Raw genomic sequence first — 12,479 nt, forward strand, 5'->3', positions numbered from 1 at the left:
TCTTGCTTACTGTAGTCGCTCTGGATTAAGGTAAATGCCTAAATTGTAAATTGTGAGTCAAGTGTTGATCGATTTGTCTTTTTTCTACGCAGCAGTTGAGACTGAGAGGAGAGCACTATTGGCTATGCTCCCGGCTATGACCCAACTCTCAACTGCAGGACATTGACATATTTTCTGCAGTATGTCTCTCTGGCATTGCTCGTGTCTGTAGGATGGCACTCTTCACAGCCCAGCCTTCCAAATAGTGAGCGTTTATTGTCACATAGGACCCTGTCGTCAACCCTGTCCATGCGTGGTAAGAGCACTTTGTTGGCTTTTCTTACGGAGTGAGGCGGCCGTTACATGGTAGGTTGCCCACAATGTCATTGTTGTTATTGTTTTTTTCACCCAGTGTCAATTATCTAATGTAATCCTGGGCGCTACACTGTGGTGGCAAAAATGCATATAAACACTATGGTATTGATCCATTGAATGTAGCCTACTAGTAGATGATACTCTACACTCCAATTACCACCTGTTCCTCACTGACAAACTCATTAGAGACTGCCGACTCATGTGAACCTATTTCAAACTGTGTGAGTTTACTATAGAATAGAGTCCATTTAAGGAATGACCATCTCTTGTTACTCCTGAAACTCTGTACACTCCTGAAAGTATAAAATATGTGTTGGGGATGTGTGTGGGGAGTTCGGCGGGAAGCTCTGGAGAGAGACACTAGTCTCTCTCTGGTGTGATGACATATACAATAAAATAATGGAGTTCGAATCCTGACGGTCCTGCTTCTTCCTGATGTTGTTCACTTACTAATAGTGAGACCATTAATTTCCATTGCAACACTGTCTCTGCCAACCTGGGGGGGCAGCGGAATGACCTCATGCTTCCTTCTATGCATGAGTAGTCCAAGCTGCTTCTTTTCACCTGACAGGGGAGAGTTTCCCCGGCCGGACGTAGCGCGTGGAAGGAACACATTATTCCGACCAGTTCCATTCCCCTCCATCAGGCGCGCCGGCTGGCCAGGTGGACGTAGTTTTAGAGATCAGGATTACTGCTATGTAATTTTGTGAGGGTACCTACCCTAGGGGACACGGGGAGAACATGCAAACTCCACACAGAAAGGCCCTTTTGCCAACCCCTCCTCGGGTATGGGCACTGATGATGCGGAGGAGAGAACACACCCCCAGCCCACAGCACTACCGACTGTGCCACCGTGCCCCCCAACATTTGATCATTTTGAAAGCAGAAACGGTTTATAACATTTTTGAACAAGCCATTACACGACAAACTAGAGAATTCGCAGTGTGGTTGCCGCAGTGGCTTACATATGCCCCTCCCACTAATGTTGACAGCCAATTACAATGTCGCATCACCCCTGTGATCATGCGTAAGTGATCAAAGTTCCGCCGTTCGAGTTTTCATCAGAAAGGTCCAGAGATCACGTGTACAGATCTTTGTGAGATTTGGAGAAAATACATTTTGCGAAAAGCAAAAAGTGTGTTTTGGACAAAATTCAAAATGGCCGAAAATCTATCATGGCGGAAATGGGCGTGGCCTATATGGCGAGATGCGTCATGACCCAAGGAATCCAGGGAAAAATTATTTTTTACGACCTACGGTTCAAGAGTTATAAGCCAAAACGTAAAGTTATAGCGCCACCATGAGTCCGACCGATAAAATTATAAACTTATAGGTTAAATAATTTTAGCCAACTCGGATCGTGACAAATCATGACAATGAACACAATGTTTTGGGCCGATCAAATAATTTATAAGAAGAAAAACGAAACAAATAGTGTTGTCTCCTGCCTTAATTTTCTTCTTTCTAATGATTTGATCGGCCCAAAATATTGTGTTTATTGTCATGATTTGTCACGATCCGAGTTGGCTTTGTCCGCGGCGTAACCGTCTTTAAATAAATACTTAAAGAAAATCCTATGGTCAGAATGCATTGCATTTCATTTCCTGGGCCGTTTGTTGTTCTGAAAGGGGGAGGGACTGCGCCGCTCTATAGGAAGACAGGGTGCGTGTGTGCGTGCGTGCGTGCTCTTGCGAGAGCTGTGTAAAGGCCAGCCAATTGCACAAATAGCAGACCTACAAGCTCACAAGGTATCGCAGAGCAACTCATTGAGATCTTGTAACTTTAATTTCAGCCCTGTAATTAAGCCCTTATATGTCTCAGCTGTGGAAGTGTAAAAGACTGCCAGCACTATGACTGGGAGATTTCAATGGTCCTGAATGGGGGAAACTATGCCCGAACAAATTGCTCTATCGCAAAAAGTAAAAGTCGAATGCAAATATTTTTTTCGCTGTGAGTGGCCTGAGATATTGAGGTACACCATGTGCGATTGTGGTGTTGGAACGATCGAAAATGTGGTTATAAGAGCGAGTTAAGAATTGTCATCGCGATAATTTCCTCCTAAGAATTATACAATGGAGGTCAATGAGCAGCTTGACTGTATTTGTGTCACTTAAAAGGCCGTAGTTCTGTCTCTGTGCTTTGGTGGTCACATTGTGTGAAAGAGGACATGTGTGGCTACAAAATGACCAAAGAACATGCGTGTAAAATGAATATTTTGGCCGGGACGACAATTTGTTTGGTAAATTTTCAAGGAAAGAATTTCAGTTTCCACACTCTAGTCAAAGAAGCCCCGCACTGCACTCTAAGTTGGCACTAATTAGGCGAAACGGCCTGCGATTGAACTGCGATTTCGGAAAAACCGTTTAACGTATTCGAATACGGTTTGAACCACGAAAAGGTCCAGAGTCATGTGAGCTTTCTAAAGTTTAAATCACGTTTCTACGACAAAGTATGCCAGAGTAATGAGGCTGCAAAAGTGAGGTTGATTTAGAGATAAATCCCATACATTGTCAATGGGAGGAAAAAACTAGAAATAAAGTTAAATATTTTAAAAAGTATAAACTTTTTCAAAACAACTTTTTCACCAATGAAAGTTCAAAGATAGATGAACATTATAAAGTTTGAATGAAGTTTCAAAGTGAAAGTATGACGGAGTAATAAGAGCTCAAAAAAGTTAACTGTGAAAAATGGGACCTTTCTTCCATCGACTCTCATTATAAAGAATGTAAAAAAAAGTTAAAAAGTATAAAAAGTATAAAACTTTGTAAAAATAAAAATACAAGCATAAATAACTGCAAAGAGCTGAACAGTTTGAAGTTTGAACTACATTTCTAGTGTAAAGTATGTGGAAGTAGTTAGGTGCCAAAAAAAGGGTGGAATAAATAAATAAAGAATAATAAATATAAACTGGCAATAACTAGTGTGCTCGCTGTAGCGAGCCCACAATAAACTGGCAGTAACAATAGTGTGCTCGCTGTGGCGAGCCCACAATAAAGTGTTACAATTACTAGAGTCTGGTTGCCCTTTGGGCAACCACACTAAATATATACAATTTTCCAATTTCTTTTTTTTTTTTTTTTTGTGGCTTACGCCTTTATTGATTTTTTAAGGGATAGAAAGTAGGCTGACAGGAAACGGGAGAGAGATGGGGGGATGACACGCGGTAAAGGCCGTGTCGGGTCCGGGAGTTGAACCCGCGGCACACCGCGACTGGATCACCAGTCCGGTGCCCAGACCGTTACGCTATGGCCTGGGCCAATTTCTACTTTTTGAGTCTAGTTTTTTAAATCACATCCCTAGTTATGATCCTATGAAGAGGTAACGGGCACACAGCTGTCATTCTACCAGAGCATGTGAGCGGAGCGGAGCGGAGCGGCCGATAATTCCGCTCTCGACGGCTTTTGTTACGCTCGCTCCGCGCTCACGTTCATCTCCCCCCACGCCGCTCCCCGCTCACCTTCATTTACGCATGGAGCGCTCCCCGCTCCGTGCTCGCTCCGAGGCTACACTCAGATGCCCGCTCCGCTCAGCACAGATGCCCGCTCCGCTCAGCAGAAATAAATGACGGGGGGGGAAATAAAATGCTGTTTTCCTGAAATTGGCTAATTAAACCTGAAGGCTTTCGTTTCAGACCGCATGTTGCAGCAACATGCGGTCTTTTTTGGAGCATGATGTAAATTAGCTTGATTTCGTCATTTAAAATATCACAGAATAATTCAAACAGACCCAGTTCAAATGTATCAACCGAAGCATGGCATTTGTTTTAATGTACCACTGCGAGCACCATGCCGCAAGTTTGTAGGCTACCCATCGTCATGTGTCCAAATCCAAAAGAACAGATATGTAAACTGTCGACATGCAATGTCTGTCTATTCTCATGGACAGTCCGTGAAGCAGATTACGGGTATGGGCTTGAGAGCAGGCTCGGCGCCAGGATGAAAAACTGAGGGGGCAATTGATATTTTGAGGGGGCACAAAAGGCAAAGAGGTTGATTTAAGGGTGCAAATTTCCCCCCATTTGCCCCCCCGTGGTGCCGAGCCTGCTTGAGAGGCAATGATTGATGTAAACTGCTAGCCAAGCTTGCACAGCGCCGTGCCGTGTGCACTGAGCGGCTCGGAGCGGAGGACAGTTCTCGCTCCGAGCGGCTCGGAGCGGCTCGGAGCGGAGGACAGTTCTCGCTCCGGAAGTCAATCTGACACATTTAAAAACCCGCTCCGCGCTCACGTCAAAATCCCCTCGCTCGGCGCTCCGCTCCGCTCACATGCTCTGCATTCTACACATACATTCAAGACATAAAACATGTGTTCATTGGGACAAACTCACAATATGCAAGACAAGCCTGGGAAAATTATGTTGTTAGTTACTATCTGAAGTAAACCTGCAACTTAAGGTTTATTTGTCAGCAGCCAAATATGTGCCGGGAACTGTTGGTGTGACATGGTTGGCAGACTGTGGTAACTATATGAATGTAGAAATACTGCACCATGGTTGTATGCCTCCACCAACTAACATCCATGTCTATCCAGACACATGATACATGCAGTTGGAGAGGAATTTAATAACACTTTGACTTCTATTCATGAGTTGCTCAAGTTAATTCATTTTAGAACACTTTCCCTGCGATTCGCGAGTTGCCTGAGTTATGTTTTCATTGTTTAATCAACGTTTTTAATCAGTTTTAAGTCATACAGGCAATCCACCGGACAGAATGGGATATGAGACGCGTTTTGATGACATCATCGCAAAAAGGTCCGTCGCTCCGACATGCAAAGGGTTATGGGAAATTGAGTCCCCATTGTTTACAATGGGAGAGCTGCCTAGGAGCGAGCGGCTGCCCCATCCGGTTCGGTTGTTGTGGTCGGCACCACAATATTTGACAAGCAACGCAGTGATCAGTGCACTGGCTGTTCAAAGGTAACTTTAAACATAGTCAGTCTAGCCTGAAAGACAGCCGTAAATTGTAGGCATTCAAGCCGTTAAGTATTCTTTTATGTTGGTGCCATCTGTTCGACATTCCCTCCAGGTGTTAATGACATGTTACGTTCACAAGAATGGGGCGGACCTCAGGCAACAGTGACTGTGACCACCAAAACGGTTTGTAACAAAATGTGAAGAAATTCCCTCACAGCGTTCCTGAGATACTGCGTGTCCTGCTGTCCCTGGCGAAGTCATAAATACAAAACAAGATATAATAAAACAAGTCATAAATAAAAGTAAAAACTTAGTAGCAATAATAATATTAATAGTCATAATGATGTTCCTAATGATGTGTGTGGTAACCTGCTAAGACATGTACTTAGCACAGCAAACAGATTGCATAAGACTGAAGTTACTGCTAAGATGAAAAACATCCGTGAGTTCCCAAGCAACAGTTTGGAGTCAATCCCCCTTTCCAAAAATAAATGTTTTGTGTATGAAGACACAGCCTGCCAACTGAGGTGCTGCTCTCGCTCCTGCCGAAAGCAGAAAGGCATGTGGCTCCGATTCGACTGACCTTTTGCAGCAGTTGTGCACAGTCACAGTCACGTCGGCTTGGGATTTCATAAACAACCAATTAGTTGTCATTAATGACGTAAACCAAGACCACTGCCAGGGATTTAGGACACCACCCAGGAAAAAAAAACATTATGGTAACAGAGATGTGCAAGAGAAGGGCAAGATCAGGGACCATGTTAAATATAGAAGCTGTACTTCTGATTACTTCATACATACAGTTTTTCCAGAATGTTGGATAGAAGCACACCGTTGGGATGTTTTTTACAATACATGACAGAAAGGTTATGTCCCTCAATGTAAAAGTCTCATCTAAATGACTTGACGTTTGTCCTTCTCACATTATGCGATTTTCAAGTTCAAGCTCATCCATGTGACTCACCAGCCAGCGGCCATGGTTCGATGGGTGGAAGAAGGATGTAATACTGTTGAAAAGGCCACTGAGCTGTACTTGGGCTTGCTTGTTAGGTCCACCCTGTAAAGTGACACAACAGGTATTATATGACTAAGACTGTCTTCTACATGAATTCTGAATAAGTATATGTACACACACACACACACACACACACACAGTATGGCAGTACATTTTCTATCAAAATAAACACACCAGTAGTGATGAAACCCAGAGGACGACATGGCCGATATCATAAGCATTGGTGACATATCTTGAGACCATCATCTGACTGGTCCCCACCGGGAGATTAAAACTTCTCAGGATACGGGTGAAAATCTGAAATGCAAAACGATGTTAGAAAGCGAATATCTTTTTTTCCCAAATACATCCTTTCCTGTTTATTGTCGACACAGTATTTTGTTTTTTTATTAATAAACTATTCACTGACTGTAGAACGTAACACAAAACCCACAAGGTATTTCAAGATGACCAATGAGTCAGCAGGGTATGTTTGTGACTGATGAGGAATTGATATTAGCATGGTCACAGAACATGAGCCAAAAACATTTGGTCAGAATGAAGCAACAGAAATGTAATACAGGTCACTTTCCGTGTGTGACCAAGTAGGAGATCAACAGGAAATGCAATAGCTTGTTTCTGTGAGAATGTATGCATGCTATTGAGCAAGAGTATAGCATGCAGGGGGGTGCACACTGCACAGACATCAAAACAAACAAGGAAGGGGGATTGCATGATGCCGGTTAAACTGGGTCAGGTCAGATCAAGTGGGGGAAACCAACCTTGGGAATATAAGGATCCCAGTCAACATAGCCTATGTTGTCATTGGATAACCGGGCAAAGAGGTTGACCAAATGCTGCAGAAGGTGCACGAGAAATATATTAATTATTATAACAAAGATTATTTAAAATGTGTTACTGATTGTACATTGGGTTAATTAACTTCCGCATCACTTACCACTTCCCAACTTGGGAGGTTCTGCACAGATGCCCACAAGTTGACAAACTCATCAAACCACAACCTAACAGAGGAAAAACCCAACTGTTAGAAGAGCACCATGCCCGGCCTCCTGAACTAACTTTAATTTGGGGGGGTTCTTACTTGAACCCCTTGTGATGCAACTCCGGGGGCAGGGTGGTTGGGAGAAAGAGCTCAAAGTAGCTGATAGCTTTTTGCATGGTGACATCAAAGGGGCAGAGCAACGGCCGCCACTCGTCAAGCATCTCCTGAGTAGCAGACTCTGGAAAATACCTGTAGAATTACGAAACACAATGACAATCAGCGTTCGGTTTAACAATGTCTAGACTAGTGAATTAATCAGAAACAGCGTTGGTCATTTTTTGGCTAGGCTGTGACATGTGGCACTAGTGAGGGCTAAAGGTCTTATACTAGATGAGCTATAACAGGTCAGCTTATTGGTAGATATGTAAGGACACCAGAAGCAACTCAACCAGCAGAGGAGCTTAGAGAGCATGCATGACACGAACCCTCAAGCCTCTTACGAGTCCCACTCAAATAAATCACAACTTCACAAACCACCAACACCACAGCAAAGAATAGCAATGATATCAACAATCAGCATGACCAAGTAAGCAAATAAAGGGAAGCCCAATGACCCTTCATTTTACATTCCCATCAGCTTGTGCATGCGTGCTTGTGTGTGTGACTCAGTGAGCACAGTCTCGCGATCGAGAAAGGCCGTCATAGGCAGACCTGTATCCCGAGAGAAAACAGACTATGCACCCACTGCACACAAAATGAAGTGGAAACCGAGCTACACTTCCTAAACATCTGTCCATTGTACCAAGACATCAGAGACACATACTTCCCACAGATTACAACCGTTACCACACACGGAGATTTTGAAAACATGACCAATGACAAAAAACTCCCATATCTGCTGGGCGAAGTACAACAATGTGCAAACACAGCAGCAAGATTTGTGTTTGAGTTGCTGTGATAGGAGGATATCAAATGGAACACAACCACCCTAAAGACTAATCATTGTGTATATTCCTGCACTAAACCAGCATCGAGTGATCTTGGTACATAGAATTTGATCTATTGAAGATTCTGACCTTCAAATGAACATCATTCTTGTTTTGATTGTATTGCTGTATTGTTCTTTCTGCTTTGGCAATGTACATGTATGTTTTCTCATGCCAATAAAGCCCTTTGAATTGAATTGTGTGTGTGTGTGTGTGTGTGTGTGTGTGTGTGTGTGTGTGTGTGTGTGTGTGTGTGTGTGTGTGTGTGTGTGTGTGTGTGTGTGTGTGTGTGTGTGTGTGTGTGTGTTTTCATAGACTTGAGCTCAACTGTCATTTGTATGTCTGAGTGGGGCTCTACTGTCATCTTCATCTCTATGTAATATTCCAGAAAGAGGAGATTACATGTTAAACATGGGACATTTTTTGCCATCCAGGGTAAAATCATGTGATGCCACCGGGCTTCTGGTCTTGCAGGGGGATTTTCACAGCCGTTGTGAAACCAACTGCAGCATTTCAGTTCACTTTAATGGACTCACTAGCCACACAGGACAATCCCTGGTATCGGAAATTAACACAGAGGATGTTACGGTGCCATTCCAGAATATGCTGCGGCTTTAAACCAATCCACCTCTGCTTCACATCCACAGTGGTGTTGCAGTTCACCACAAATCACTCCTCTCAAAGTAAGAGGAAATTCTCAGACAAGACAGAATTAGAAGACATAATAGGATTATCGGCCTTAGTACCAAGTTGACGACCTGTCCTGAACCCTAGAGTGCCACTGGTTGTAAGATATGCATAAGCGCGACCTTGTTACTTATCACTACAAAAAGCCTTCTAGTGAGGAGACAGCTATATTTGCATATTGGTATGCTGAGGCCAGTGAGGGATGTCCAAAAACTACACCTGTCCTATTGTTCACAGTACATACAATGTTTGGCTGGGAATGGACTTGCTTTCCTGGCAGAACGAATAATAGTAATAATGAATAAGAAATAAGAAATAACAGGATTCTCCCCGTCTCTCCAGCTCTTAATTAATCCGAAAATGCATTTTCAGGTCAGCATACCAATTTTATCCAATCAGGATAGAGACCTCAGACAGGATACAGAATACAATTGGAAGGCAGGCTCCATTCGTTTATTGGTAAACATTACAGCACTCGTGCAGGAAACCAGGTTCAAATCCGGGTTAGCAGAGCAAAGTGCAGCTTTAAGCCCTTAAATCACTTTTGGGAAAGCACTATATCATTGCAGACCATTTACCATTTTGTTTCCGCTAGTTGCATGTTCTTTTTAACCCCAGGCTTCTCACTAACGGGCCGTTAGTGTGAAATAATGTATGTTCTTTTGTAGCCGCCAGTGAGAATGCAGCATAAGACAGACATAATGTATGTTCTTTTGTAGCCGCCAGTGAGAATGCAGCATAAGACAGAAATAATGTATGTTCTTTTGTAGCTGCCAGTGAGAATGCAGCATAAGACAGACAGACAACTATTTCACAAAAGTCATACTTACGGCCTGCAGTTTTTCACAAGTGTTTTCAACACACTTTCCACAGAGCTGAAATAAAAGGAAATGGGAGAGAGATTAAGTAAGGTGTCTGAATAAATAAAGATACATTGATGTTAGGGTGACAGCTAATCAAACAATGACCACACCAGTGCAATTAGACTCAAGTCTGACCGCATGCACACAATTTGACTAGTGTACAGTGGAACAGCCATTGAAAGAACATTGTAAGGGGTTTGGTGCCTAGTGAGGAAATTGACCCTTTTCACAGCAGACATGATGCCATTGACCTTATGCACTGGCCTGTAGCTCTCCTCTCCTGTTCTTGCTAGTCATGAAAATCGGTGTTTGGGAAACACTGCCGTAGAAGGGTAAACGCAGCAGAAGTCATATATGCTTTTGTGTGCCAGTATGAAGTTGACCATGCTGGCACACTGTAACACTAAGGCCCGATTTAGACTGCAGTCACAAAGTCAAATCTGATTGAAAATCTGATTGTTTTTCTCAAATCCGATCTTTTGGCCCGACCATTCACACTACCGTTTGCAAGTGACCAGATCCAATCTGTGCGTTCAGACTGATTTGAACAACTCAACCCAAAGCCACCCTGCGTCGGCATATCTGCTTTGGATACCATGGTAACCAACAACAACAATCTGACATTGCAGATAGGACCGTGTGTAGCCATTATCTATCATTCCGTGAGAAATGTCCTCATAAACGGCCTTGTTTCTGTACATTTCGAGAAGTTTAGTTTAGTTTTTTCTCTCGTTTGTTTACTTAAATGAAAATACTCACGCTCTGTACGTCAGATCTCCTCAGATCGGATTTAAAATCAGATTTGAAACCACCTCTGAATGTGACTCAAGTCACATTTGAAAAAATCGGATGTGACCTGTCTGCATTTAGATGCATCACACCTGCAATTAATGTTATTACTTTCAGCTGTGTTTAACCATCTATGACACGTCAAGATGTCTGCTGTGTGAGAAGGATCTAGTGTGATGCAATGGCAATCAGATTATATTCACTTCTCTGTAGCAGCCACTGAAATGGTGTTAATTATTTCTGGGTGGCCTCATGCCAATATAAAGCGTTAACAGTCTATTCTGTCTGTCTGTTCATTCATATTATGCGCCTGCGCGCGCGCGCGCGTGCGTGCGTGCGTGCGTGCGTGCGTGCGTGTGTGTGTGTGTGTGTGTGTGTGTGTGTGTGTTTGCATTAATTAATAAAGTGTTCTTTTGCATGAGCAACTCATGGCGTGTTTATCTTAACAGATGAACTGCAAAGATAGGACTCTGGTCACATAACAGTGTTGAAAGTGCTGGACCAATAATAACCCTGCCATTGAGCTCCCCACCCACAATCCTACTACCTATCTGCTCACATGCTCAAGCCAAGCCATGCCTGTTTGAACTGCCCCGACAAAATCCCATTCAGTTTGCCTTTTATGTCCATGTCTTATATCCATTTCCATTTTCCATCAACTCAAACGGCAGGAAGGATCATACAGTAAATGATGACTATCCCACAGATAATGTCTGGCAACAAACATTTGCCCCATATCCACTAGAAATTCTAGGCTCACAACACACAAGCCAGGGAGAAAACTCATGCACAGCAAATCCCAAAACAGCCAGATCAGCATCTAAAATTCTAAATGAAGTGTCCCATTACAAAGTGCACCGATCAAAACCCCAGGGAGAGGGAACCCCACATTCTGTGACCTTTATTCAAGGGTGAAACCTCACGTACACACTGCTACATTCCACAAGGGGAGGGAACGTGACAGAAGCATGCACCACCACCATCATGACTCTTAACAATACAGAAGTGCAGTCCTGGCTGATTTCAAGGTAAACTAGGAAGAAAAGTGTTTACTATCAAAACTACTCAGAAAGTAGGTCAGATGATATCTGGGTAGTAGACTGGAATCAATTTGTTTTGGAGTTTTTCTGATCCAGTCTAGAAGTGGATAATATCACCAGGCCCGCCACCTGGTGATATCCGCTCTAGGGACGACAGGAGCTTATAAAAAAAATCAGAATATTGTGGAAAAGTTTTCTTTCACAATATAATTCAAAAAGTGAAACTTTCATATATTCTAGATTCATTGAAAAAAGGGAAATATTTAAAACCTTTTGTTCTTTTAATCTTGATGATTATGGCATACAGCTCATGAAAAAAGATCCCAGGGCTTGACACTAACGCCTGCCCTGGGCAAGTAAAAATGGTCGGGCAGGTGAAGGATGCTACCGGGTTGCCCGGTCGGGCAGGTGTGCATTTTGAGTGGGGATATAACAGTCTTAGTTGGCTATAAACACAACACGAGATATATCCGTCTTGAACGTGGTAAATGCGCTCCGCATCTCTCCCCTAATCCGGCAGCCGACAGGCATCTTTTGTTTAAAGTGGGACATTTCTTTATAGGGGTTTCTTGTGACCCTACCATCAACATCTTATGACAGGCAAAACTGTCAAACCTTCCTTGTGCTTTAAGTAGCATGTGACATGTCAAACTAGAGGCTTTTCATGATTCTGAATCCATTTAAAAAAAAAGGCCTCCAAGGCCACCATACTCCTTACTCTTCGCTTATCCGCGGTCCCGTTCACTTCCCTGTTTACCGCTGCAGAAGGAATCCCTCGTATCTCCTAATCTAGGGAGCTCTCCGTGGTTTTTATCAGATGGATATACTAAGCTCTTCATTTCTGACTTCAA

The 12,479-nt window shown here is 43.2% G+C and overlaps 1 protein-coding gene across 2 annotated transcripts in view; it reads right to left on the minus strand.

The window, feature by feature from the left end:
• psme4a (proteasome activator subunit 4a) overlaps window positions 1–12,479 on the minus strand; it is a 45,038-nt gene that overhangs the window by 23,678 nt on the left and 8,881 nt on the right. For both annotated transcript variants that reach the window (XM_083775556.1, XM_083775555.1), the window contains 6 exons: window positions 9,767–9,811; window positions 7,363–7,512; window positions 7,219–7,282; window positions 7,043–7,117; window positions 6,456–6,578; window positions 6,231–6,323 (listed from right to left, as the gene is read on the minus strand). In XM_083775556.1, the coding sequence (XP_083631682.1) occupies window positions 6,231–6,323; window positions 6,456–6,578; window positions 7,043–7,117; window positions 7,219–7,282; window positions 7,363–7,512; window positions 9,767–9,811 (550 nt within the window). The remainder of the gene's footprint in view (window positions 1–6,230; window positions 6,324–6,455; window positions 6,579–7,042; window positions 7,118–7,218; window positions 7,283–7,362; window positions 7,513–9,766; window positions 9,812–12,479) is intronic.

Source organism: Protomyctophum parallelum, assembly GCF_964188405.1.
Source record: "Protomyctophum parallelum genome assembly, chromosome: 10".
NCBI classification, from domain to species: domain Eukaryota; kingdom Metazoa; phylum Chordata; class Actinopteri; order Myctophiformes; family Myctophidae; genus Protomyctophum; species Protomyctophum parallelum.